At 40.5% G+C, this 27,737-nt stretch overlaps 1 protein-coding gene across 6 annotated transcripts in view; it reads left to right on the top strand.

Moving 5' to 3' along the window:
• The window catches only part of LOC137625416 (ADP-ribosylation factor-like protein 13B), a 322,821-nt gene that overhangs the window by 104,627 nt on the left and 190,457 nt on the right, over positions 1 to 27,737 (top strand). For 5 of the 6 annotated variants that reach the window (XM_068356324.1, XM_068356323.1, XM_068356325.1 and 2 more), the window contains exons 2-3: positions 12,224 to 12,294; positions 12,780 to 12,913. In XM_068356324.1, coding sequence (XP_068212425.1) covers positions 12,224 to 12,294; positions 12,780 to 12,913 — 205 coding nt within the window. The remainder of the gene's footprint in view (positions 1 to 12,223; positions 12,295 to 12,779; positions 12,914 to 27,737) is intronic. The other variant, XM_068356327.1, reaches the window with a different exon arrangement.

Raw genomic sequence — 27,737 nt, forward strand, 5'->3', positions numbered from 1 at the left:
CTCTGCTAATGATGAGTTTATTCTGCAAACTCTGTTCTAGATGGAGATGGTGGAAGCGGTCACACTGGAGGTCACACTTGATCTCAAAGATGCGTTACTCCAGACCCTAGTCATCTTTCACGAGAGAATATACCAGTTTCGGGTTGTGTTTCGGCCTCTCCAAAGCCCCTCAGGTGTTCACAAGAGTATCAACCTAGGGCCCATTCCAACGGCATTCGTGTCTTTCGCTGTCTAGACGATTGGTTTGTTCTCGAAGACTCGATAGAGACCCTTCTCTTACACCGAGACAATTTAAATTTTGATAAGTTCTCTCTCTAACCTACACAGGAACTGGTATACCTAGGGATGCAAATACACACCCAAAAAAGGCAAGGTTTTTTCATCCCAAAGCAGAATAGAAAGATTCAAGGAACCCGCCTATCTCTTCCTCATGCAAGACTTTCCGCAAAAACATTGATGACTTTGCCTGTTGGGACATCTGTCCCCTCTTGAGCGTCTGTTGACCAACGGCCATCTGCACATTCGATCTCTTCGGTGGCAATTGGAATCCCTTTGGTTGCAACACAGGGATCCTCCAGACCTCCAGGTTCTGATAGTATTGGGGCAGAAGAGAGACCTGAATTGGTGGGTAGCAGATACCAACCTTCTGAGGGGTTTAGACCTTCTCTCTCTCCCCCTCCTTGCAGTATTTGATGCTGTTCACAGATGCATCAAAAGAAAGGTTAGGGGTGGTTACCTGCTGCAGCATATGACCTCCAGACTGTGATCCAATGACGACTAGTAGTGCCACATAAACCTTCTAGAAATGAAAGTTGCCTTTCTAGCTCTCAAGCACTTCCAACAGCTCCTTTCAGGTCAGTCTGTGGTGTTGATGAGTGATAATACAACGATGTGGTATATCTAAATAAACAAAGGTACTTTTTCACGGTTACTCCTGCCAATTAACTGTGGAAATACTGCATTGGATGAAAGACAATTTGATCACCCTGTCAACCATATTCATTCTGGGTAAGAATAACATCCTTGTAGACAAACTGACCTGGAAGACTCATATAATTGGTTCCAAATGGTCTTTACATCTTAGGATAGGCAACAAGAGTCCTGAGTTTGTGGGGTTCGCTAATAATAGAGCTGTTCGTTATGTCTCTCAACCGGAAACTTCCAGTGAACTGCTCGCCAGTACCATATCCCCAGGCATCTCTACAGGATGCCTTCCAACATCCATGGGACAAATGTCTAATGAGGAGACTTCTCAACAAGGTTAGAGCATCGGAAAATCTTTCAATGACCCTAATAGCTCCTACGTGGCAGCAAGCACAATGGTTCTCAGAACTTCTACTTCTGTTGACAGAGGTAGCGAAGGAGTTGACTTTCCTCCGTGATCTACTCGAAGAACCACATGTAGAGATATACCACAACATAGTTGTGTTCCTACAAATTCACGTTCGGAGGTTATCCAGCTTCCCCTCTCACAAAAAGGATGTCTGGATACCTCCGTAAATTGTCAGTTGTTGTCTTCCAGGTCAAATTCCCTGCCAGTTGGGTTTTGAATTTCCACTCACTTATGGATGAGTCTCCATAGTAAAGAGCCAAGGTTTTTGTATGTGTGTAGGAACAGATAAAAAATCAATAACTATACAAACCTGAGCTCTTTACTTATACTTAACCCATCATCTGTTCTTCTAGAAGTCTTGCCTTCAACAAAAAGTGACGTAACGCAATGGGTGAGTGTGTGGTTGGTCTAAGCCCGTACTTTCACTAATTAGCGTAGGGTTGTTAACACCTCACAGTAAAAGTTTATGGCTAGATTCCAGCTACACTGGAACTATATATTCATAGTAAAGAGCTCAGGTTTGTATAGTTAGAAAAATACAAATTACTTCCAAATTTTTCATATTTTAGTTTAACCTATACCATGGGAACCTGTATTGAAATATTACATTTTCTAGATAGGATTAATGGCTTTTGTATTTAAAGGCTGCATGTTCTAAAATGAGCTCCTTAGAAGAATATAAGAACTGTCAGAACATACTTCTTAATAAAAAACTTTTTCCATTCAATAAAATATATTTTCAACACTTAACTTTGATTACGCATCGGTTGCACATTTTCACATACACTAATAATATGTTGTTTCTTTATAGGTGTAGCTTTCATTCCTCATGTTCTGTAGAGTTTCATAAGGCAGGGTCTGTGTCCTTGAAGGCTGGCAACTTCAGACCATTGACTATGGAGAACACACTTGTGACACCAGTCCCATGGTCATATTTTGCTTTTGGGTACATTGGGTATTGATTGTCACATTGTTAAATAGTCTTCATTTCATGCTTGGTACATAAAATGGGTGCATTATATTTTCCTCCACCAAAGGAAAAAATTGATTAATATTTCAACCTCTTTCATATAGCAGTGTATTAGCGTTGGTCTCAGATTTATGTAACATTACCTTAGATTTATGTAATGTGACCTGGCCTTGCAGGGACTTAGTGCCATTAATGCAATGTAGTCATTACTGAAGAGTCATTGTAGTAATCCTTTTGTCCCTAAGTTCTCCTACCTTTTAGTCTTCTTCACACCTTTCTTTCATCTTGCTGTCCAAATTTTTCTAAATGTCTTCATAGTACAAAAGCAGGATTTTCCTCCAATTATACCTCTGCGATGAATGGCTTCCCAGGCACCAATGCTTGGCCATTTGGTCTAAAATCTATACATACATCTGCCAATCCATCCATCCACATGTTTGGCTTCAGGAGTATAGAATGTTTTTCTTTAATAAAAGTGTCTTTTTACTCATATGTTATAACATGACTTCACATTCACAACATAACTTTCCATAGTGGCTTTGTTTGATATACCATCAAATATGATTTCATGTAAAATTAATCTCAATCCTTCAAAATGATAAGTTTAGATTTATATAAACTCCAGACAGGATTTAACTGATGCATGATGTTCATTGTTATTTTTAGTGGCCATGTTCATTGTCTTGTGAATATTAAGGTTTATTATTGATGGACTCCTATTAGATTATTACTTGAAATGTTTATCTGCCAGTTACAAAGGGCAATATAGCTAAGCTACCAACAATACAATAGATGTTAGAGAAAAACAGTAGGGAAGTGAGAATAGCAGTTTAACATTATTCTGCATTTCTGATTGAAAATTAAGTATGTAATCCTTCCTGTAAAGTAAATCCTCAACTATTTGTGGATTTAGTACGACTCAATTTTAGAAATCTGTAATTCTTTTAAGAGGTAATTTTGTCATATCTTTTTCATTCACTTAATGGCCATTAAATTCATTAGAAGTTATTATTAATAAACATTACCATACAAGGATTTATCTTGCCTTGAATCCCAATAACTCACACAAATTTGTACCACGTTGGTAACTCTGATACCACCTACTCTTTCACGCTGTTGGCAACACCACAGCTGGAATGAGAGTTCAAACAACTCTCGCTTCGGAACGTCTGGTTGGTGTATACAACCAGCCGCTTTCATGAATTTCAATTACCCTTTTTTTTTGCCTTCAAGCATTTGTTTTTGGGGTGTCTTTTATACAGATTCCAGTGTTAATGGGGCTTTGCTTAATCTTATTTGATTGCCGTTAATCTGATAGTCTTTCATTATGCAACCCTTCAAATTTTTAGTTCTCAAGAAAAGAATTAGCGGTGCTTCCCCTTCCAATTCTGTTGAAACCCAACTCACCTGCAGGATTTGCATGGCTTGTTAAGAATGTTATGAAAATGGACCATGCAGAGCTAAAGTTTTTAATCTTTTTTCCCGTGGAAAATTGTATCACTCTTTTCCTGAAAATGAATGGCTGCCTATTTCAATAATAATAATTCGTTAGAGCAGAAAAGGTTTAGGAAGAGATGATAAAAGGCCATAATTAATGTGGAATTCTTGGTCATGTACTTATTCCTGTTGGAGTGTGGGGTTTTCAGAATTGCTCTTCCCCCTACCTTTCAATCGGTTGTTTTTTCCTGTAATTGACATGGTTGAGGGGTTAGAGTGGGGTCTTGTGGATTTGGGATCCTTTATGACGTACTGTACAGTAGGCTTGATCCTTTACCATGCCAGCAGGAGACGAGAATTTTCCTTTCCCTACATGGGTTTGTTATTTTGTATTACTGTACCTAACTAGGTTTAGGATATCATTCTTGTTGGGTCGATGGGTCCTAGTATGACGTAGTTGGGTGACAGGATTGTTAGGTTTGATTTTAATAGTTGTTACTCCTTTCAGAACAAGAAAAAGGTTGAGCGGTCGTCACCTTATTACTCTCTGGGCAACAGTGTTTCCAGTTACTCTTGGTCTCTTGCTTCTTGTCATCAGGCAGTCACTCAAAAAGTGACAATGAGGAATGCTGTTGTTTGATGTGGAACAAGGGCTGCGTCGTTTATGCCCCAAATGTCGGCTAACACCACATCAGTAGACTGACCAGGCATTTTTGTTGCCATGTGAATAGCTGTCTGCCGATGCCAGGTGTTGCTTGGCGACAGCTCCTTCAGGAATCAGGCAGTAGCTGCTTTCGGTCTGTGTTAGCAACCACAGTTGGAGTGTGCCATAACTTCAAGTCGTTTAATGTTGCAGGATTTGGTCAGCTGAAGCGCTCAGGTGTTTTCGATGTAAGGTGGCGTGTGCTGTAGGTCTAACTCTTTAAGTCGATTACCACTGAGATTTGGTCAGCCTAGATGCTTACTTCAGGCGATCGAGTCGCCTACTACCTGTCTCCTCTCTTTTTGGTGACAGCTTCTTCTGTGAGGTGGCAGGTAGTCATCTGGTTGGTGTTGGCGACCTTGGCTGGTGTTTGTCATAAGTCCAAGTTGCCTAACACAGATGATTTGATCAGTCTCAAGTCCAGTGTTAGCAACAGATATTCAGAGGTCGATTGCTCAACGTGTCTTGTTTCTTTTTTGGCAACAACATTTGCCAACTACTTTTTGTCCATGTTTCTCATTGTTAGTAAGTGTACAGGACAAGCAGCTGTTAGTAGAATTGGTTCTTGGGGTCAAAACTTTGGGAATGATTGTGCTGCTTCATCTTTCCTCTCAATGGCTTCTTATGCCAGACCGACAAGCTAACAAGATGCTCATTCCTTGGCATGAGTAGTCTCCTACCCTTCTGCTTGGCAGCAGTCGCCTTGTAATTTGGTGACTCGTGGTTTGCTGATCTGTGCTGATGATTGGGAGCCTTGGCAACTTGGGTTGCGTTGGCTTCTACCAGGTTTCTTAACTAAGCGACCAGTTTCAGGCCCACTTTTTGTGGAATGAGTCGTCTCTTACCATGTTCCATCTGCTTGGCAACCGGAGAGTTGCCTTGCAACTGCAGCAACACCTGGTATGTTGGTCTGTGGAGGAACTTTGGGATGTATCATCACCTCCCCCCCCCCTCTTTTTGGCCTAAAAATGACCCAAGTGGTCTTGAGACAGTAATGCTTGACAGTTGCCTCATATTCAAGCTACTCAGGCTACGTTGTTCTTTCATGAGGCAGTTTGGAGACAGGAGTAAGTGAGTTATTTTACCACTTGGTGACTCCCTTTAATCCTAGAAATCAGGGTATGTTTTCTCTTCAAGAGGCCTTTGCGCCTGCGATAGCTAGTGTATGCTTATATGTGTGCACTATCAGGTGTTCACGTATTGAGAGAATGTTTATGGGAACAATCAAGACTGTTTATGGGAACAATAATTCTTGAGTCGAGTCTTGGCCCCAAGCCAAGAGAGAAGGTCTCTCTCTCTCTCTCTCTCTCTCTCTCTCTCTCTCTCTCTCTCTCTCTCTCTCTCTCTCTCTCTCTCTCTCTCTCTCTCTCTTTTTTTTGTAAAATTAAACTATATCCTGGGTTTGCCTGTTAGCATTCCCCAAACTTTTCAAACAACTTGTCGTGGAAATTCAGAATTCAGTTGTTTTGGGGAAAATACATTTTGCTTTAGATTTGTATGCTATATTTCTCTTTCGGGAATGCAATATTATGATCGTGCATTCGGCTCGGTTTAGAAAAAATAACAAAGATTCAGGCATGCGTGCGTGAAGCACTTGCATTCCCATAGCAAAAACTTTGGATTGTAGCTTCTCCCTTGCACAGTGACAATGCTAGTATTAGCATGGTAACAGTTTAAGTACCACTAGGAGATCGTGTGTTTTTTCTTGCTTTTTCTCGTCTATTCCTTCTCTTGCATTCAGTTTCCTTGAAAAGCTTTTGCATAGTCTTTTGTATGGGCTTTTGTTTGTACATTACAGTAATTTTATCTGTTCAGGAAGGTAGTTAGTCAGCTGATGACAATCGAACGGAAGAAAACGGGACCGTTTTCTTTTGTTTAATCACACTGTCTTTGAACATTTGAATGGAGATTATATAGATACTCCTACTATTCTTTTCTCTTCCATTAGAAGAATTAAGGTTTGCCAGCCCTCCTTTGAAGATGAAAGAACTACATTCAAACTGCGATCTTTTAGCTTCATGTTCTTTTTCTTAGCTAGGAAACGTTTAATCGACTTCCTGATGCGAGGGGCCTTGGAACTTTTCCACGCAACTGACAATGCAACATTTCCAGAACGTTTCCACCTATGCTTTTTTTTTTTTTTTTTTTATAATTCCTTGCCTTTTTTTTATCGAATTGGGCTTCTGTTGTTAGATGAGATTTACTGAAATCTCCCTATAGTACTTTGCAATCATAGGACTGTTATTCAAATATATAAGAGAATTGCTACGTATCATGTAACGAAATACAGTAGTTGCAGATTGTTTCAAATATGCGAACCAAGATGTATGCAGCTCCAAGTCTTTACAAGAACCTCACGCTAGACATCCGAAGACCTAAGATATTAAGGATTTCAAGAAGAAACTGAAGACTAATTTTTTTTTAACTAATTACTCTCTATACCTAAGAATGTATACGGCAAACATTCTTTAGGTCCGGCATGGCACAGGGTTTCCATGTGGGATAGAATCAGGAAAACAGCCTTTTAAGTAAAGTAAGTAGAGGAGGATTTATTACTTATCCAGTGAGAACCGCTTGCACTCTTACGTAGAGTAGCTGGCGTTTCTAATCCCCCTTGTCGCTTTTAATCTCCTCATTGGTTCTTGTGACTTTTTTTATCTAGAATATGATTTCATTCCTACAAGGAGATACTTTATGGGTGGTAGTCCTGGTTGTGTATGATGACCAGGATCCAGGAGCCCACAGTCACAGAGTCATGGCTACCATGGTGGTTCTCATGACGAACGTTCCTGTTGTCAAGTGTTGAAAATGGCTTCTTGCCAACCACGCCTTATCCTCTAAGGTGACAGGTAGTCTGCTGGTCGGTGTCGGTGACCATGGACTGTGTGAAGTTCCCCCATTTTTTTCTGACATTGAATTATAGAGACAGTTGGCTTCCTTTGGGAGCCAGAGTTGCCAACTATGCCTTTTTACCTCTTATGTCATTTTGAGGAGTGGTTAGTCATCCGTTAGTGCCTCTCTTTTTTGGCACCTTTGAGGATTTAGTAACAGGTCTATCTTGGCGACTGTTCAGATCCTAATACCGATGATTTACTCCCTCCTCCTGCCTGTGGCTTTTCTCTCAGTACAGTGGGTTGATAAACCAGACAACAGGTAGTCTGTGGTCAGTGTTGGTGACTTGATTTACGGGTGACGTTTCCTCATGTTTTCTAACATTGAAACAATGTATCGGTCCAGGGACTCATTCCACTGGAATGAGATATCCCTTTCCTGCATTCTTTTTCTCTTGGCCTTATGGAGTCTGCGAGAAGGTAGTTTTTGACCGGGCGCAAATCGCTGCCTGCCAACACCTAATGTCGCTTGGCAACAGCTCTTCCAGGAGTTGGATGACAGATGTTCTCGGTTAGTGTTGCGACCTTGGCTGGCGTTTGTCATAATTCCAAGTTGCTTAACACTGTGAGTTTCAGTCAGTCTATGCAATCACTTCATGCTCTTGAGTTGCATTCTACCTGGCTCCTCTCTTTTTGACAGCAGTCTTCTGTGAGGCAACAGATCGTTTGCAGGTTGGTGTTTGCAACCCTGGTCTATGTGAAGTTCCCCCTTCACCTAACACTGTACTAGCGACATGTTTAATCTCTGGGAGACAGAGTCACCAACTAGGCCTTTCCCTCTTTATGTCATTCCTGGGAGTGTTTTGGCAGTTGTTAGTGGTTTCTGGTTGGCATCTTTGAGGATTTAGTAACAAGACTGTCCTGGAGACCGTTCCGATTCTAACTTTGCTTTTGTTTTCCCTTCTTTTAGGCCATCAGGTGATAAGAGGTTTTCCTCTTACAAGGCTTCTTTTATTTATTTCCTCTCTAGATTGGAGCCTTTGCTGCGATGAAGGATTTCCCTTGATGTCAGACTCTAGATTAGCTCTTGGTTGTTTGTTTTTGGTCTTCTGTGGATTTACAAAGATTTCCATTCTACCTTATGAGCCGAATTTTCTGTTGGCATCTCATTTAAGTCTTTTGCCTTCCTTATGCTCTTTGTGAGATTTTGTTTGGCTCTAGTAGTCTTGACCTTTGTTTTTGTTTTTTTATGTCATCTGAATCTGGGTCTCGTTCTTGCGTGAGGAAGTAGAGGTAGTTGATGAGAAGTGGTTTTCTTTATTTGTCATGGGAGTCTAGTTTGGTTCTCTTCAGCTGTCGTCTGGCACTTCTCGGAAGGTGTTGCCGTCGGACTTCCCTTTAGCGATGAGTAGCCCATTTTCTCATGGCGCCGCTTTGTCGTTGATACGATTCTTTAGACCAAGACATTTCATTGTTTCCTCAGAGAGGTTGTCGGACAAGAGTCTGTCCTTCCTCTTCTGAGTGATTGTGCTGCTGATTGTTGTGTGGACTAACCCTCAATTCTCCTCCTTATCAATGTGAATAATCGGGATAGATGAATTATCGTAAGGTAATGTTTATTAATATGGAATCTTCATACTAGAATTATTGATAATACTTACCTGGATAATTTAGCTAGTTCCACCCATCCTATCCCACTTTTGGTATTACATGACTGATGAGAGAGTTGAGAGTTGTTTGAACACTCCTTCCAGCCGTTAGTGTTACCAGTGGCAGGACAGAATAGGAGGTACAGTATCAGGTTGCCAATTTGGTTAAAATTTTGACTAATTAGGATTCAGGGCTGGATAAATTATCCAGGTAAGTATTATTAATATTAATTTTGATATGAAAATCCATGTTAGTTCATTTTTTTCTTGCGTATACTGTGTATTACATAATCATATTGCTTAAAAACACATATATAATTATGCACAATTATCAGCTAAAGCCATTGGAAATCTCGGAAAGAAAATGATGGAGTTCCAGGTTGTTTCATGTTATTTTCTGTATTAAAAAACACAGATCTTGTTTGTTTAAAATATACTAAAGCACTCGTCGCTTTGTTATTTCCAAGATACCCTGTAGCTGTAGAGGACATGCTCATATCAGTACCATTTATTGAATAAATTTTTTTGTGATGTATGAAATGTTTGATCTTTTACCATTTTTTTATTTGCAGCTTCACCTTAATTGGACTTATAAATATTCTCTCTAATTGCTATGGTACACTTTGATTCATTTGCATAAAACTAAGAAGATATGAATCAGGACAATTATAACATTTAATTTTATTTGCTGTGGTATTATGCTTACAATAATTGCTATAAAATTTTAGTACAGTATGTATTTTAGGTCATTAGTAAGTAATGTGTATGACTCGGCTTTTGAATGTGATATTTAAGCGCAACATGTACTGTAGTATAAAGATGTGATTGGAATTCTTTATTTTTATAAGGAGAGGTTTAATTAAGTGATGCACAATAGTAGAGACAGGATTGAATCCTGAAATTGAATTTCATGGACCATTTTCTATATGGCCTTGAGGGCTTCAAGCCTTCTGCTTTCCCAGCTAGAGTTTTAGTTGAGTGAGTAATGATAATTATTATGATTAATAAAAATAATAATAATAATGATAATAATAGTAATAATTGTAGTTTAGTTAAATATAATCGCTGCCTCGGTAGCACTTATTTTGTTCTCTATCTTCTCCATAGTTCTAATGATTTTCTTTTCTGCATTACTGCATTCTGCCAGAAACAGGTCAAAGTTCATCCTTCATCGTTGGTAGGCAAATCCAAGGTAAATCTCAAATCAGGTTTAATGTAAAGTTAACTAAGTAAAAAATACAGAATACAGCAACATATTTTAAGAGGTAGTAATTCCCTTTCTCAGGCTGGAGTGGTTGAAGCATTGCTGGTAAAGTTTTCCATATAAAAGAACCTTACCAGCACTGCTTCAACCACTCCAGCCTGAGAAAGTGAATTGCTACTTTTGAAACGTGTTGCTGTATACTGTATTTTTTACTTACTTAGTGAACTTTACATTAAACCTGATTTGAGACTTGCCTTGGATTTGCCTACCAACAATGAAGGATGAATTTTGACCTGTTACTGTCGGAATGCAGTAATGCAAAAAAGAAAATCATTAGAACTATGGAGAAGATAGAGTACACAATCAGTGCTACTAAGACAGCGATTATATTCAATGAAACTTGCCTTAAAGAGGGTCTATTACTAAAAAGTAATAATAATAATTGTAGTGTGAAGTAGAACTGGTATTACAATTCCTGAAGGCCCGCATACCAGGGGCTGTGATTTCTGGATCAATGCACATAAAGATGTCACAAAAAGGTTGCAGAATTAGCAAAGGTAACTCGAGAAGAAAACTAAACGGCTAGATGAAATGTAAGCAATTAACCTTGTTTTCTCAGTCTTCTCTGGATTTACTGTGCATTAACTTAATGCAAACAGGACAAATATTAAGTGTTACTAAATGTTGTTAATACTTTGTAATCAAAAGTAGACCAATAACAGCTGACATAAGTTCAAAAGAAGAGGAATGTGAGTGAATAGTATTCGTCCAGTTGCACAATTACAACATTGCGGCCACTGGCTGGATACTTTTACGTTACACAAACCCAGGTAAGATTGCACTGAAATGAAATGAAATTGATATGAACTACTGAAATTTTATTTGAAGCACAAGGCAAAATAAAAACGTCCTATGTAGACACCAGTCGACGAGAGACTGAATAGTAGGAGGTTAATATCGTATTATCAACTAGTTATTAGTCATCAACTGCCAGATGGCATTGTAGTTTCCAGAGGGGGAGGCATTTTGGAAGGAGAGAATGGGAAATTTATATTTTGGGGTAGACTTCTACAGAGCTTTGACTAAAAGCAATATGAACATCAGGATTTTCATGAAAATAACAACATTTGGTATTTTAAAGCAAAAGATATTGTTGACTCACTGCTATCTACAATTTTGAAATTGTTCATCATAAAAATTCTAAAGAACTACCCCAAGTTGTTTATGCTACTGTTTTATTTAGTTTAACTACATTCTTAATTGTTGTTTGAGGGATTCTTAAAGTGTTTTGAATGAATTGTAATACTGTAATAGTATTAATGAGAATGAAGTGAAAGTTTTTGTTCAAAATGAAGAATAAATGTGGACAGAATGCATTATACTATAGGTAGCATTTATTAGATAAAGAATTTTACTCAATTAGAATTTAGAAATAGAAAACCTTTTTAAGTAGTATAATACGTGTGGACTATAACCGCAGAAGCCGCCTTAACACACATCAATCTGAAGTGTTGGCTTATTAGGCAATGGTTTGGTCGATGCATCACACCAGAATTTTACAGTATAGTCAATAGGCATTTTGTCACATAGTTTTATGCATGATTTTGTTCCTAATAGCTTCTAGATGCTGCAGTATGATGCTAGTGCTGTGCCTCACTACAGTACATGTACTGGACCTGGCTAGCCTTGCGTAAGCAAACGCTACTTAAAAGAAACTGAAAGCTTTATATTTTATTTGCTCCTTTTATCTAAAGATTGTTGCCTAGTCCTTTAAAGAGATTATGGCATGTGGAAAGGAAATGTCTTCGTAATATACAAATTGATTACATTTTCGTTGGGTATGCATGGTCGTTAAGTATGATTAAGCTTGTTTTGTGACTAAACCTTTAGGATGAAGATAGCTTATCATGATGGAACTTAACTATTTAAGAGAATTTTCTAGTAATGGAGTAACTTTTGTATATTAGAATAAATAAATGCTATTAACATTGGCTCATATGATTTAATTACAGTATCTTAAATATTTTTTAAAGATGAATTCTTTGACAGCATTAAATTTTACAATACTCAGGATTGTATGTTGTATCTTAATGTAGGCCTGTCACTCTACTTCTTGTTGGGCTGGACAATGCGGGAAAGACGACGGCGGCCAAAGGCATTGTGGGAGGTTTGTACATCATACTTGGTACATGAGTGTCTAATGTTTTGGTTGATCTGTGGATAATTTTCTTTGGTTGCCATATGTCATTATTTACTCACTGCAATTCTGCATGATCACGTTATTCTTTTTATTTCCTTAAGCTTGATTTTTAATTTCAGTTAAAGGAGGAGTTTTGGTTTGTTGCTAGGTGGTGATTTTCTTGCTTGTCTTGTTTGACAAGTTGTCTCATTTACGTTGCTTAGGACGGCACTTGTGTCCAGTTATCTCTTCATTTTTATTTTCCAAGGATTATTGCTTAATTTTCCTGCACTGTAAAATGTATGTACACAAAAGCTTTTATTTTTTTTCAGGAATTTAGTGTTTTTATGCCTTCCTATATTTTGAAAAAAATATTGTGGTAAGCAGTGCAAAAATCTTGATTTACATTTGCACAAAGGGGAAAGGAACTAAAACGATTTTGTATCACTGACTGAATTGTTAATTTTTTTCAGATCCTGTGGAAGATGTTGCTCCCACTGTTGGGTTTTCTCCGGAAAACATCGAGTATAGAGGCTGTGAAATTACCATCTATGATTTAGGAGGAGGAAGTAAAATCCGACCAGTGTGGGCAAAATATTTTTCTGAGGTAAGCCTTAATATAATTTGAGTGTGTGTTTTGTGAGGTAATCTATTTACAGATTTATTTTGTTGTTTAAGAGTGATATCCCTTGATATATAAAAGTTTATTTGTGGAATTTTTTCCGACATGAATACAAACCATCGTCCTTTACCATAGGAGAATAGATAATAGCGCTCACTGACATCACCACTTAGATCTCAGCTGTGGGTGAGAATTTTCGGCACAATTAATTTTGTTTTCTTTCTTTTTTAGTGTGTTTATGAATTGTTCAAAAGGCTTTTGGTGATTGTTCAGTCCCTTCTTGAATGTAAGAAGTGTCTTCCACTGGGTTCATGCAGAGACTGTCCACATCCAAGGGCTTCCTGGAAGTGTGTGTATTCATAGCCTTTGAGCTCTGTCCTCTCCTGGCATTTGTGGGACTGGATTTCATGGTTTATGTTATTGTTGTCCTTGGGGAAGCAGTCTTCAGTGCCCTTAGATTTATCCATGAGGTGGTTTAACCATGGCCTCTCAATTAACACTTATCTTGGCAATCCTTGAGGTAGGAAAGCCTTCAGGAGCTTCGTCCTCTCTAGGGTAGTTTTTTTTTCCTCTTTTTTTTCAGCTTGAATGGGAGCTCATAGGACTTTTAAGGTGGATGTTCCCATGGAGGGCCTACCCATAGGAGCAGCCCTTCCCAGAAGGCAGTAGATCTGGGGTTTCCTGTTCTTCCCTCGCCTGTCTGGGGACCTTCAGGGGAGACTTGTCTCTCTTTCAGACGATCTTCCCATTGTGAGGTGCTGCTGGCAACTGCGGGTGTCGTCTTCATCTTCGAACCCAGGGCCTTGCCCTCCCAGAGGTCTCCTTCAGGGCAGTAGCTTTTCAGAGCATATTTTTCCAGAGCTTTGCTCCTCATGGGGTCTCCTCCAGAGCATTAGTTCTTTGGAACATGCTCCAAGGTTATTTATTCTTGCCAGATTCTCCCGCTTCGGAAAGGGATCTTAGACGTCTCTGGTGTATCTCTTCAGTTCGTCTTGGAACTTCTAGAGCTTCTTTCAGCGGGCATCTTTGGAGTATTGTAGTTGCATTTATCTTTGGATTCTTTGGAGGGAGAGTGTTCTCCAAAGTGCCTTCTTAAGAGAAGCTCCCTTCGGTTCCTGTTTCACCGAATCTTCATGTAACTTCCAAACCCTCCTTCTGCTGCCCCAAGCTCTTCTGAGAGGCTGTGTTGCCTCCAGTCTTCCTATGAAGGCTTCAAGGGGTGAGTTTTTCGCAGGTTCTCTCCCTTGGGAAGCGCCTTTTGGTTGCTGCTTCTTCAGACTGTCGTAGATCATCTAGACCTTCCTATAGAAGGTGCCAGAGGGAGAGTCTTCTCCAAGGCGCCTATCCCAAGAGAGGTGCTCTTTTGTTTCTGCTTCTCCAGTTGTTGTGGAACTTCTAGATCTTCTTATAGATGTCTCCTGTGTCCATGAGAAAGCTGCATATTCTCTAGTCTTCTTTTGGAAGCTACAGAGAAAGAGACATTTCCCAGGTGCCCTTCCAAAAGGAAGCACCCTTCTTGAGAGAGAAATGCACTTCAGTTACTGCTACTTCAGTTGGCCTTGGAACTTCTAGACCCTCCTGCAGTTGCCTCCAGTGTCTTGACAACTCTCTGCAGTCTTCAGTCTGCTTTTGGAGGAGAGGTCCTCCCTAGTTCCTGCTTTTCCAGCTGGGAGGTCCAGTGAGTAAGTACTTGACCCTTTCCAGCATCAAAGGAGTTGTTTTTTGAAGTGTAGCCCTTTGAAGCACGTTTTCAAGGTTGTTTCTTAACATTGACCATCCGTCCATGTTGAAGGTGGTATGCAGACATGCCTCGTAGACTGTCTACTTTTCTCCAGTCCAGGATACTCTTTTTCAAGACACTCCTTGTCCAAGCCCTCATCTAGGAGTTTCACTTGCGAAGAATTCTTCTCTTCATGCCTCTCTTCCACTAAAAGCTTTTTATCCGACGAGCCTTGCCAGAGTTGACGTGCTCCTCTGTGGTGCTTGTTTCCTAGGCAGGCAGTTCCCAGAAACTCTGCCTTATGTTTGCCTTCTCTTCTAGCATGTCCTCCTGATGCGCGTTTGGCTAAACGCTTAGCTAGCATACGTGTCAGGCGCACTTAAGACGCATTCCAAAACATGCTCCTTCTTGCTCTGACCCAGATTGACCTTGTTTTCTGGCATGACTACCAAGGTACACTGGGAGCTCTGTGTCCCCTCGCCATACTCACCACGAGTATTCTTTTCCTAGACGCGTTCTGAGATGCTCGCTATCGTCTTACATACCTTCTGATCACCAGGTTTTATATCATTAGGCCTTGTCTGTCAGAAGTATTTCTGCAAGCCCCTCTCCTGGACGCTCCTCGTCTTGTTGCTCGTGCCATGTGTATTCTAAGTGCTCATCTCCTTGCTTCCTTTTGGGCAAGAAAATCGCATCTAGTCGTTCGTCTCCTAGCCTCACTCTCGTTCAATGTTCAAGCAATCTTATGATCTTTTTTCATTAGAAGACAACGCTCCCTAGCCTCACAATCATAGACGATATCCCTTGTCCGATTGCTACAAGTGTTCTCTCGTAGTAAAAGATTCTTACCTTTCACATATTTGTTAAGATGCAAAAGTCGTCGTCATCCACAAGCGTATGCTTCTTCAAGGCAGATTTTCATATGATCGCCGCAGGCGTTCCTCCCCCCATAGAAGGCCCCCAGATGCTGAAGTCTTGATGAGGATGGGGGCTTAGGGATTAGCAGCTGGGCTCTGATGAATGGTGGGAACTGCTTTCCCACTGGACCTTGGTGCCCAATTGTTGATCCAACCAAATTTCCTTCTGGTTATTTCTTTTATTCTCCCATCTCTTCCTCTTGGGCATGAACTTGTTGACGACGTTTGCTTGTTTGTTTATACTTTGGCTGTTGTTTTGGATTTGGGACAGTGTGGGATGGACGGCATGCCATCTCAACCTCTACCAGTTTAGACGCCATCACCCTCTGGCAGACCCCATTGGGTGTAGACCATGTCTGTTAAAGAGTCGGGCTCCAATGATCTGGTTTTAAGTCACCCATATTTGCGGGTAATGGGTGACGCCAGGCATTGGAGTCATTGATGGGAGGGGCTAACTACCCCCACTGACCAGTTTACGCCCACCTAAAAAGAGGCAGCCCCTCCCTAATAGAGGACTGGTCCCCGCTGAAGCCTCTTCTCGTGTTGGCCACATGGGATAGGAGGGCTGACATCCTCCGATAAGAGGTGGATAACCCTGCTTGCTTCTTCTATAAAAACCAACCCCTCTGTTGACGACCTGAAAAATACAAACATGGACCTCGGTACAGATAACTCCACCTTATTCTAGTAATGTAAAGGATTATAAGAAAACACTAGAGAAGAAGAGAGAGTGAGAAATGATGACAGTACAGAAAAATATAGAAAAGTAGAATTATTACCTTGTCACTGAAATAGTGAATTATGAAATTTTTTTTATTTTGGTATTTGAAAATGGAAGACATGAGCATGTGAACGTTTTTAAAGCTAATAGGAAAATCGTTAATATATGTGGAGGGTAGCCAAAAATTCTTTCCCAGGGAAATGGAAGTCTTGATAGAGACACTATCCCCAATACAAAGTGAAAGATTAAAAACGCTTTCAACATTGGATGGTCATAGTGTCAAATGTGTTTTGCATCCAACTTTCAACCAGAGTAGGGGTTTGATATGTGCTCCAGAATTGATAGACATAGTGGAAAAAGAAATTGAGGATGAACTGAAAAGTTAAGGAGTAATAAAAGTAGTCAGAATGAGAAAGAAAGTTGGAGAAAACGTATCCCTCTTGCTACTTTGATTGTAACATTTGATCAATGCAGATTACCTAATGTTATTAAAGCTGGTTGGGTATCTTAGATAGTGAAACCATACATACCTTCACGATTGCCATGCTATTATTGCCAAATGTACGGCCATTTAAGCTAGAAGTGGAAGGAAAAAATAAAATTATAAGCCAGCTGTTTGGGCCAACTGTGGAAAAAATAGTTGTGGAGCATGCATAGAAAATCCAAGTTGTAAACATTGTGGGAAAGCACACCCACTTACATCTAAATGCTTTAAGTTTATTTTTTAAAAAGAAATTCATGCCATTAGGACCATGGAAAGGTTTATGGTTTTGAAGAAAAACTTGCCAAAGCAGACTGACGAAAATAATATCCTCACTTCTAACATAAAGAAACAGATAAAAGTAGCTAAAGAGGATGAAAGTCCCACTGAAAATTTATATCCGGAAAGTGTAAAAAAATCAAAACAGATACTTGAAGATCTGAAAGATATTCAATAGCCAACTACTTATATTCTAAACAATAGTACAAACCTCACTCAGGGCATGTTCTTGCCTGATTTGATGGAGGTTCCACTTGAAACCAATTTACTTAGTGCACCTGTAGTGGGAAGATGCAAAAACCTGGTAGCTCATGACCTTTTAATTGAAAAAGAGAGAGACCTCTCATCTCTCACGCCTCCTACCACAAGAAACATTAGTCACAACTTCAAATAAGTATGATGTCTTGTCTGCTGATATTTTTGATCAACTGGGAGACAACTCAAATAAATTAGAAATTCAAGTTGAGGTCCACCATCCACCTCAACAATTAGATCTAAAGGACACAAAGAAAAAGACAAACAAAAAACCCAATATATCAAGATCCTCTCTAGAGATACCACCGGGAAATAGTGTTAGATCAAAGATTGCCAATGGGAAGACTTCATCCAAGGTGTCTTCCAAAAAATAAACCATAGTTTTTTACTCCATTCTGCAATGGAATAGCCATGGTTCAAGGGTGAAATATAAAGAAAGTAAGCTCCTCATACATGAGCACTCCCCTATAATTGTATGTCTACAGGAGAGGTTGGTGGCCTCCCCTGCTTCTCCTAGTGCTGTGACCCGTCCTCCACCGTAGGGAAGTCGTAGAAATTACTGTCTGCAAATTGGAAACTTATTCATCATATGAACCTTCTGAGAGAGAGAGAGAGAGAGAGAGAGAGAGAGAGAGAGAGAGAGAGAGAGAGAGAGAGAGAGAGAGAGAGTGTGAGTGTGAGTGTGTGTCCGCGGTGCGCGCCGCCAAACAAGTGGTAATTAGCGGAATGATTATTTGTAGTGGGAAAGACTGTCGATATAATTGAGGTTGTTTGTTTACATTTTTAGCTAGGTTACGGCGGTAGTGAATGTCTTGGGCGAAAGCATTTTCTATTTGACTGTAGCAGGAGTCGGTTGTTTTTTTTCATCGATAGCCGGCTGTGAAGTGTTTTTTTTTGTATCGGAGCCGTAATTCCTCCTTTGGACTCCTTTACACTCTTTGGAGTTAATTCAGGCGTTGAAGGTGTTGCTTGCCTGCCTTGCCTTGTATAGATGAATAGGATGATGACGACCAGGACCGTACAATGAACATAGAATTAGTCTGTGGATATTTGCATATAGAGAGAATTTTGAGCGTTGACGACCCGGCTAAAAAATAGATTTGTTCCTTTATGATGATAATGATGACATGATGATGATGATGATGATGATGACCACCACTGCTTATGTGATTGGACAGTCGAATTGACTTCTCGGTATTGTTTGCCAGGAAGTTGTGGCAATTGGTTACAAAGACTGTTGCCAGTGTGTAGAGTTTGTGGACGACGGTGGCCACACACATATATGAAATATTTAAGAGGTTTCTCTTATGTTTAGTTTTAAGCTTTGCATATTTTTGCTGGGTTGTGGTATATGGTTGATGTTTTAGTATTAAGTGATTTATTTTAGTGTTTAAGTGATTTATACAGCAAATTCTGTGTTATTTTTGCCTGTTGAATTTAATGTGTGATTTTTGTTTTTGGTTGCGGTGGATATAATTTTAAGGTTATGTTTTGTTTGTTTTTCCCTTCTTGCAATAGTCCAGTTTGAAGTAAAGTAAGGGGAAAGTTTATGTTGTGGGATATTTTGGAAGTTAGAGTGATCAAAGGTGTGGGGGGTTGTGTTTTGTTTACATCCCGCCACAGGGTACCCCAGGGGAGTGTACTTGGCCCAATCTTATTCTGCATCTATACTATTGGTCTATCGAAAATACTACAAAGGCATGGTGTGAAGTTCAAACTGTTTGCAGTTAACACAATTTTACTTTTCCTTAAATGATTAAGATGACACTACTGAAACTCTAAACCGAATCCTTGATAGTGTTAGAGAATGGATGACAATTAAATAAATGAAATTAAATGAGAACAAAACTGAGTTCATAGTGGTGGGTAAGAGAAACAGCGTGAGAAGTCTGGGTGATATTCAAATGAACATAAATAATGACTCGGTGCCGATATCTAGTAAGGTTCGTGATCTAGGTGTAATTCTTGACTGTAACCTGTTTCTCAATGCCCAAATATATAATGTAGAAAAACTGCTGGTTTTCATCTAAGAAGTATTGGTTTTATAAAAAGTACCTGGTTGAAAATTCTGTAAAGAAACTTGTGATAAACTGTTATTACTAGGATTGAACACTGCAACTCCATCTACAGTATTTCAATTTACAAAAAATACAATTAAAGAAATTACAAAACATAATAAACAGAGGAGCAAGACTGATAAAGAGTGTCCCCCCTAGAGAAAGGATCACCCCTATACTAATTGATTTACTTTGGCTGCCGATTAAAGCAAGAATTGAATTTAAAATATGTACAATAACTCATCAAGTTATCAGAACCAGTCGTTCTAATTACTTAGGAGAATTTCTACATATTGCACAGCCAACAAATCGTGTTGACACGAGAATAGTTACAGATGGTTTCAGACTATTGTAACCTAGATATATGTCTACTGTAGGCTCCAGAGCCTTTGAATACGCAGCCTTGAGACTATACAATAACTCCCACGAGACATCTGAATGATTGAAGACGTTAAAGCTTTCAAGAGGAAACTGAAGACTTTTATTCCATGATATGTATGACAGTGATGATTCAACAGTAAATGAGCAGCACATGATATGAAACGTTGAATACTCTGAAAGAGCAAGATATAACGAAAGTGGAGGTTCTGTAGAGAGAGGGGTTCCCCTGCTGTATGGGACCGAAAAAGCAGGCGTCAAAGTAAGTAAGTAAGTAATACTCCATGTCCTCGAAAGTATGTTAGCTATAGGACACCACGTGATCAACAAGCAGGAAGGCTTTGGGAAGTCTTATATACGTTCGTCAAGATGTTCTCCAAATATCTTTGTCTATCTGTACCCCTCTGCAGGCAGTGGTTGTACAGATAGATATAGGGAGAAAATACACAATCTGTTCTCTTTACTTGCCTTCAAATGATAACATCTCGTATCATGGTTTATTAGAGGTGACTCAACAACTCCCACAACCTTTTCTCTTACTAGGAGATCTTAATAGTAGGCATCCTTTATGGGGTGATATTTTGCCAAAAGCAAGGGGTAGTATTATATCATCAATTTTGGAGAGTGAAGATATAGGACTCCTTAATATAGGAAAGCCCACACACTTTCATGTTCAGACAGGTACCGTGTCCTACATTGACCTATTAATTGCAAGCTCTGTCTTCTCAATTTTAATTGGAGAACATTAGATGAGTGGCATACTAGTGATCATGCACCAATCATTATAAACACCAACAATGATCCACCTTTACAGAGATGGAATCTTGACAGGGCAGACTGGGATAGATTTCGGGAGGTAAGTGAAATTTAAGGAAATGCAGAACAGTTTGAGTGTTGATGATGCCATTGACTTACTTAATGGAACTCTTCACACAGCAGGAGTCAATTCCATTCCCTAAACAACAGGAATATTCAAACAAAGACCAGTCCCCTGGTGGTCTTCAGAACTAACTGCCCTCCACAGAGCCACAAGATCTTTTACTTGATTGCGCAGACGCCGTACTGAGGAGAATTTAATCATATACAAGAAATGTAGAGCACAGTTCCGTCGTGCCATAAAGAAGCTAGGCGCCAGTTATGGGTGTTGTTTGTTTCCTCCATTAAAAATAGAACTCCACCATATTCTGTATGGAGAAAGTGAAAATGATAGCAGGAACAACCGAAGTTATCAATGCCCTGGCTGATCATTTCTCAAATGTATCATGCAAGTGTGAAGTTGCTCCTGGTCACCAGTATAGGAGCATTGAAGAAAAGAAAATTTTAAATTTTGCAACAGGAAGGGAGAAGTCAAACAATTCTCCTTTTACCGAAAGAGAATTTGATTCCGCACTTGCTACGTGTAACGATACAACCCCTGGACCCGATGGAATTCCATATGTAATGATTAAACATGTAACTGTTGATACCAAGTTATTTATTCTAAGCACTAATAACAGAATATGGCATGATCATAGTTATTCCAATTTTTGAGAACTAGCCATTATTCTAGCCTCTTTAAAATCCAGTAAGGATAAGTTTTTATCAGCAAAGTATCGACGAATTGCATTGACATCTTGTTTATGTCGGATCATGGAGAAGATGGTAAATGCAAGACTGATGTGGTATCTGGAAGAAGAAGGGTATTTTATCACCCGTCCAGTGTGGATTTAGGAAACTGCACTCGACAGATGTGTTGATACGAGTTGAGTCCTCTATTGTGAAGCCATGCTTCCAAACAGCACTGTGTAACAGTGTTTTCTTTTTTCACCTTGGAAAGGTATATGACACTGCATAGAGATATGGTATACTTAAAACCATTCATGATTTGGGATTACGAGGAGAGCTACCATTATTTATTCAATAGTTTATTTTGCATAGATTTTTTCAATGTCAGGAAGAAGGAGTTCTCCAGGGTAGTGTTCGAAGTGTAACCTTATTTGCACTAGCTATTAATGGAATATCCTCAGTTATTCATCAAGATATTCTCTCAACACTATTTGTTGATGATCTTTCCATTTCATTTGCTGGAGCTAGAATGGCAATTGTTGAGAGAAAACTACAAATCACAATTGATAGAATTATTCAGTGGGCTGATATGAATTTGGTTTAAGTTTTTGACAAGCAAAACTACTGTTGTTCATTTTTGTCATATTCGAGGCTTACATCCAGACCCGGATATATACATCAAAGGTCAACGGATCTCATGTGTAAGTGAAGCTAGATTTTTAAGGTTGATATTTGATTGTAGACTTATATGGGTTCCTCACGTGAAAGCTTTAAAATTAAAATGTCTAGGGGATGGAATTCAGCTTTGGCTTACGCTATGGCTATAGCAACTTAGTTGTGGGGATTCTTCCGACCAGTGAAGTTAAGCAATATTGGGTCTGGTCAGTACTTGGATGGGTACTGCCTGGGAACACCAGATGCTGTTGGCATCTCTTTGCTCCTCTGTCAGCGTATGCTCCCTCTGAACTGAAACATACTATTTAAGTCCTTCATCTGCAGTATCCTCCTCCCGACAGGCACATACAACCAACCCTTAGCTTGACCTTGGTCTTGTTCGTTAACCCTCTGACAATAACGCTCTCTCGCAACCAGAGTTCGCTCATCGACCGATGTTCTCTTATAGGGATGACTCCTTTTCTCGTCCTCAAGTTAGGTTGGCCCTTAGTGGGTAATCCCCTCTTACGAGTTCGGAGTACACGGTCAGAGAATCCACAGTTCAGCTACTAGAGCACACTCTTCTTCTTTTCCATCTAACTGTTGAGGTGGGAGGGCGGTCCTCTCTTTAATCCACACAATCCGAACAGCCGGTCAGACACTTGGACTCGGGCGTTACGTCTTTTTAGCAGAAAGACGGGTTTCATCAAGGTATCTCCGAGCTTCTACAGTCAGTTCTTCCTTTAGAAGTCCAGTTTTGTCCTCTCGTCCTGGAATAAGTTAGTTCATCAAACTCTGGTGAGAAAGCATACAGTCAAACCAACAGTTATTCCACAGGACTTCCAATGCACATCTGTCATCAAGGAAGTATCTTTCATCATACACATGCCAAGGTGCAGTGTCTCGGTTTCGACAGCACCTCAGGTTTTTATGAGTTTTTTACCCTAGTGTCGACCTGGTCCATCAGTGTCAGCTTTGTTCGCCAAAGACTTCGGGACAATGGGCTGATCCTAACAGACTTGTGGCTGACCTTTGTTACCACCTAGATAACTCCTTGAGTTTACCGCAATCTGAAGATTGAAATAAATCTCCAAATATCCCGGCTTCCTTATCAGAGACAGGTACCGTTTAATATGTTCATTTTCATCAGCTTCCAGAAGTTTTTCCACAGATCGACTGAGTCCAAGGTGGAAAATGATGGTAATCTCTTCCTTTTATGTGATGGATGCTCTTTCAGCTAGCAATGGTTATGTCTCATAGGTCACGGTTTCACTCTGGTTTGTCAAGCCCGCTCGGACTCCTTCGAATCCAACCTCTTTTGGGGCAGCCTGATACCAGGTGATTCAGCACAAGGGATCTCCCATTTCTCTGGTCTCTGCAGGACCCAGGCAGGAGACAGACATAAGAAGACGGTTGACAAACGAGAATCTCCGCATAGAAGTCGCCCCCCTCGGTCCTTTTCTTGATTTGGTTCTCCTTTCAGATGCTTAAAAAGGGGGTGGAGCACATGCTGTACCACTCATCCTACGGGCTCTGATCACAGAGTCAGAATGATACTGTTATTTAAATTTCCTAGAGAAGAGGACAGCCTTCCTAACGGCAAGGGGTAATCCCCTTTGGGGGGTGCTCAGATTTGAGCTTCGGCTACATTTCTCAAGTACAGTAACACCCGATGTTGACCTTCAACTTGAGCTAGAACTTGATGGGAAAACAGAGAGTGCATCGAGGAGGTTCATATCCAGGTGTTGAAACTCTCCCTTCAGAGGGTGAGTCCCTCCAACAAGCCACTGTTCAGCAATCTTCCTGCTTGCGGGAAGAATTGCTGACAGTGGCAGCAAATGGTGTTCACCTATTGCTGTCCACGAGAGAGTTCCTTCACCTGTTTGGTCTCCCCTTCAGGCGATTCCTCCAGCGGGAATTGGATTCATCCATTCCCGTCATTGCTTTTCAGAGCAGGCCTCGTCGTGGGCAGTCTCATCTTGCTATAAGACTTGTCCAGCCAGCAAGACTCGTCTTGCCCAGTATACTTGTCGCGGCCAGCTGACCCATTTACAACTTCCGATGTAGATCCTGAGATATCCTGCGAGAATTGGATTCGTCAGTTCCCCACACTTGCTCCTCAGAGCAGGCCTCGTTGGTGGCAGTCTCGTCTCGCCAGTAAGACTTGTCTTGTTCAGCAGACTCTTCACGCCCAGCTGACTTGTCTGCAGCTCCCGACGGAGATCCCGAGAGAACTCCCTCCCGCAACACGATCTACTCTAACAGCCAATTGCAAACATCTTTCACAAAGCTATATCTATGCTGCGACTTCACGCCTGGAAACTATCCAGCTCCTCCTTTCTCAAAGAGTCCTTTCTGCAACAAGTTGCAAAGAGGATGTCTGGATACCTATGTAGATCTTTGGCTTAGGTCTATCAGGCCAAGTGAACTGTCTTCTGTGGTTAGTGTCGTGAAAGGGGTATCTCTCCCCTCGAGGTCACTATTTGAGCAATAGTGGAGTTCCATGTTTTACCATTCGGATGAAAGCCCCCTGTGGCCGCGGGGACATAAAAACAATTAGAATAGTGCCAACGTATCCCTGCATGTCGCAAGAGGCGACTAAAAGGGATGGGACAAGGGGGCTGGGAACCCTCTCCCCTGTATTATAATCCTGTGAGACATCAAAGAGGTTGAGCTGGGGGGAGAGTGACTGCTATCCACACTCTAGTTTTGGGGTGTTTGAATGTGCGTGGATGTAGTACAATAGAGAGTAAAAGATGTGTGAGATTGGAAGTATGTTTAGGAATAGAAGGATGGATATCTTGACTTTGTGTGAGACAAAGATAAAAGGGAAAGGTGAAGTGATGTTTGGTGAAATGTCTGGTAGAGTGTCTAGGATTGAAAGGGGAAGAGCAAGAGAAGGTGTGGCTTTATTGCTGAGTGAATGGATGACAGGTAAAGTAGTGGAATGGAAGGAAATGTCATCTAGGTTAATGGGGGTAAGGGTTAGGTTGGGTAGGGAATGTTGGGCTTTTGTCAGTGCGTATGGGCCAGGTTGTGAGAAAAGTGAAGAAGAGCGGAATGAGTTCCGGAATAGATTAACTAGGTGTGTAAAAGGACTGGGTAGAAGGAATTATGTAGTTGTCATGTGTGACTTATATGCTAGAGTGGGCACTGGAGAGGTAGAAGGTGTCATTGGGAAGTATGGCGTACCAGGTGAAAATGAATGGTGAGAGACTGGTAGATATGTGTGTTGAGTAAGAGATGGTGATAATTTCTAGCTTTTTCAAAAAGAAAGATAAAAACAAGTATACATGGGTAAGAGTGGCAAATGGAAGAGTGGTAGAAAGGTCGTTAATGGATTATGTGTTGATAACTAAAAGAATGTTTGGAAGATTGAAAGACGTGCACGTGTTTAGGGGTATGGTTAATGGTATGTCTGATAATTTTTTGGTGGAAAGAAAATTAGTGGTTGCAAAAGAGTGGGGGAATAGAGTAGGTGGATGTAAAAGGAAGATACTGAGGGTTAAAGAGCTAATAAAACCAGGGGTAAAAAGTAAATATCAAGAAAGGTTGAAAATGGCATATGACGATGTGAAAGTAAGAGAAACTGGTAATTTAGAGGAGGAGTGGAAGTTAGTAAAAAAAATTTTTGTTGGGATTGCAAGTGATGTATGTGGAAAGAAGTTTGTTGGAGGCAGCATGAGGAAGGGCAGTGAATGGTGGAATAAAGGAGTGAAGGTAAAAGTGGAAGAGAAAAAAAGAGGGCTTTTGAAGAATGGCTGCATAGTAATAGTGTAGAGAAGTATGAAAGATATAGAGAGAAAAATGTGGAAGTAAAGTGCAAGGTAAGTGAGGCAAAGAGGGCAGCTGACCTAGGTGGGGTCAGGGATTGGGTCATTCTTATGAAGAGAATAAGAAGTTTTGGAAAGAAGTGAAGAGAGTAAGGAAGGCTGGTTCAAAAATTGAAGAGACAGTGAAAGATGGAAATGGAAGGTTGTTAAAAGGAGAGGAGGCAAGGAAAAGGTGGGCGAAATATTTTGAAACTTTACTGAATATTGAGGATAATAGGGAGGCAGATATAATTGTTGTTGCAGGTGTTGAGGTCCCGGTGCTGGAAGATGAGAATGAGAGAGAGATTACAAGAGAGGAAGTGAGGAGAGCACTAGATGAAACGAGAGTAGGAAAAGCATCTGGTATGGATCGCGTGAGAGCTGAGATGTTGAAAGAAGGGGGTGTGACTGTACTTGAATGGTTGGTGAGATTGTTTAATATGTGTTTTGTGTTGTCAATGGTACCAGTAGATTGGGTTTGTGCGTGTATTGTACCACTATATAAAGGTAAGGGAGATGTGCATGAGTGTTGTAACTCAAGGGGTATTAGTTTGTGTAAGTGGAAAAGTGTATGGTAGAGTACTGATTAATAGGATTAAGAATAAAAAAGAGAATGCAATCTTAGAAGTACAGGGGGGTTTTAGAAGAGGTGGGGGTTGTATAAATCAGATTTTTACAGTTAGCAGATATGCGAGAAATATTTAGCAAAAGGTAAGTAGGTGTATGTTGTGTTTATGGATCTGGAGAGAGCGTATGATGGAGTTGATAGGGAAGCAATGTGGAATGTGATGAGGTTATATGGAGTTGAGGAAGGTTGTTGCAAGCAGTGATAAGTTTCTACAAAGGTAGTAAAGCATTGTTAGGATAGGAAATGAAGTGAGCAATTGGTTTCCAGTGAGAGTGGGGCTGAGACAGGGATGTGTGATGTTGCCGTAGTTGTTTAACTTGTATGTTGATGGAGTGGTGAGAGAGGTGAATGCTCGAGTGCTTGGACGAAGATTGAGACAGGTAGACGAGAATGACCATGAATGGGAGGTAAATCATTTGTTGTTTGCGGATGATACTGTACTGGTTGCAGACGTGGAGGAGAAGCTTGGCCGATTAGTGACAGAATTTGGAAGGGTGTGTGAGAGAAGGAAGTTGAGAGTCAATGTGGGTAAGAGTAAGGTTATGAAATGTACGAGAAGGGAAGGTGGTGTGAGGTTGAATGTCATGTTGAAGGGAGAGTTACTTGAGGAGGTGGATCAGTTTAAGTACTTGGGGTCTGTTGTTGTAGCAAATGGTGGAATGGAAGCAAGTGTACGTTAGAGAGTGAATGAAGGATGCAAAGTGTTGGGGGCAGTTAAGGAAGTAGTAAAAAATAGAGGGTTGGGCATAAATGTAAAGAGAGTTCTGTATGAGAAAGTGATTGTACCAACTGTGATGTATGGATCGGAGTTGTGGGGAATGAAAGTGACGGAGAGACAGAAATTGAATGTGTTTGAGATGAAGTGTCTAAGGAGTATGGCTGGTGTATCTCGAGTAGATATGGTTAGAAATGAAGTAGTGAGGGTGAGAATGGGTGTAAGAAATGAGGTAGCAGCTAGAGTGGATATGAATGTGTTGAGGTGGTTTGGCCATGTTGAGAGAATGGAAAATGGCTGTCTGCTAAAGAAGGGGATGAATGCAAGAGTTGATGGGAGAAATACAAGAGGAAGGCCAAGGTTTGGGTGGATGGATGGAGTGAAGAAAGCTCTGGGTGATAGGAGGATAGGTGTGAGAGAGACAAGAGAGCGTGCTAGAAATAGGAATGAATGGCGAGCGATTGTGACGCAGTTCTGGTAGGGCCTCCTTCTTCCTCCGGTGCCTTGGATGATCGCGAAGGTAACAGCAGTAGGGGATTCAGCGTTGTAAAGCTTTATCTGTGGTGGATAACTGGTTGAGGGTGGGTTGTGGCACTTTAGCAGTACCATCTGAACTCGGTTGAGTCCCTTGTCAGGCTGGGAGGAAT

Source organism: Palaemon carinicauda, chromosome 32 (genome assembly GCF_036898095.1).
Source record: "Palaemon carinicauda isolate YSFRI2023 chromosome 32, ASM3689809v2, whole genome shotgun sequence".
In the NCBI taxonomy this organism is placed as follows: domain Eukaryota; kingdom Metazoa; phylum Arthropoda; class Malacostraca; order Decapoda; family Palaemonidae; genus Palaemon; species Palaemon carinicauda.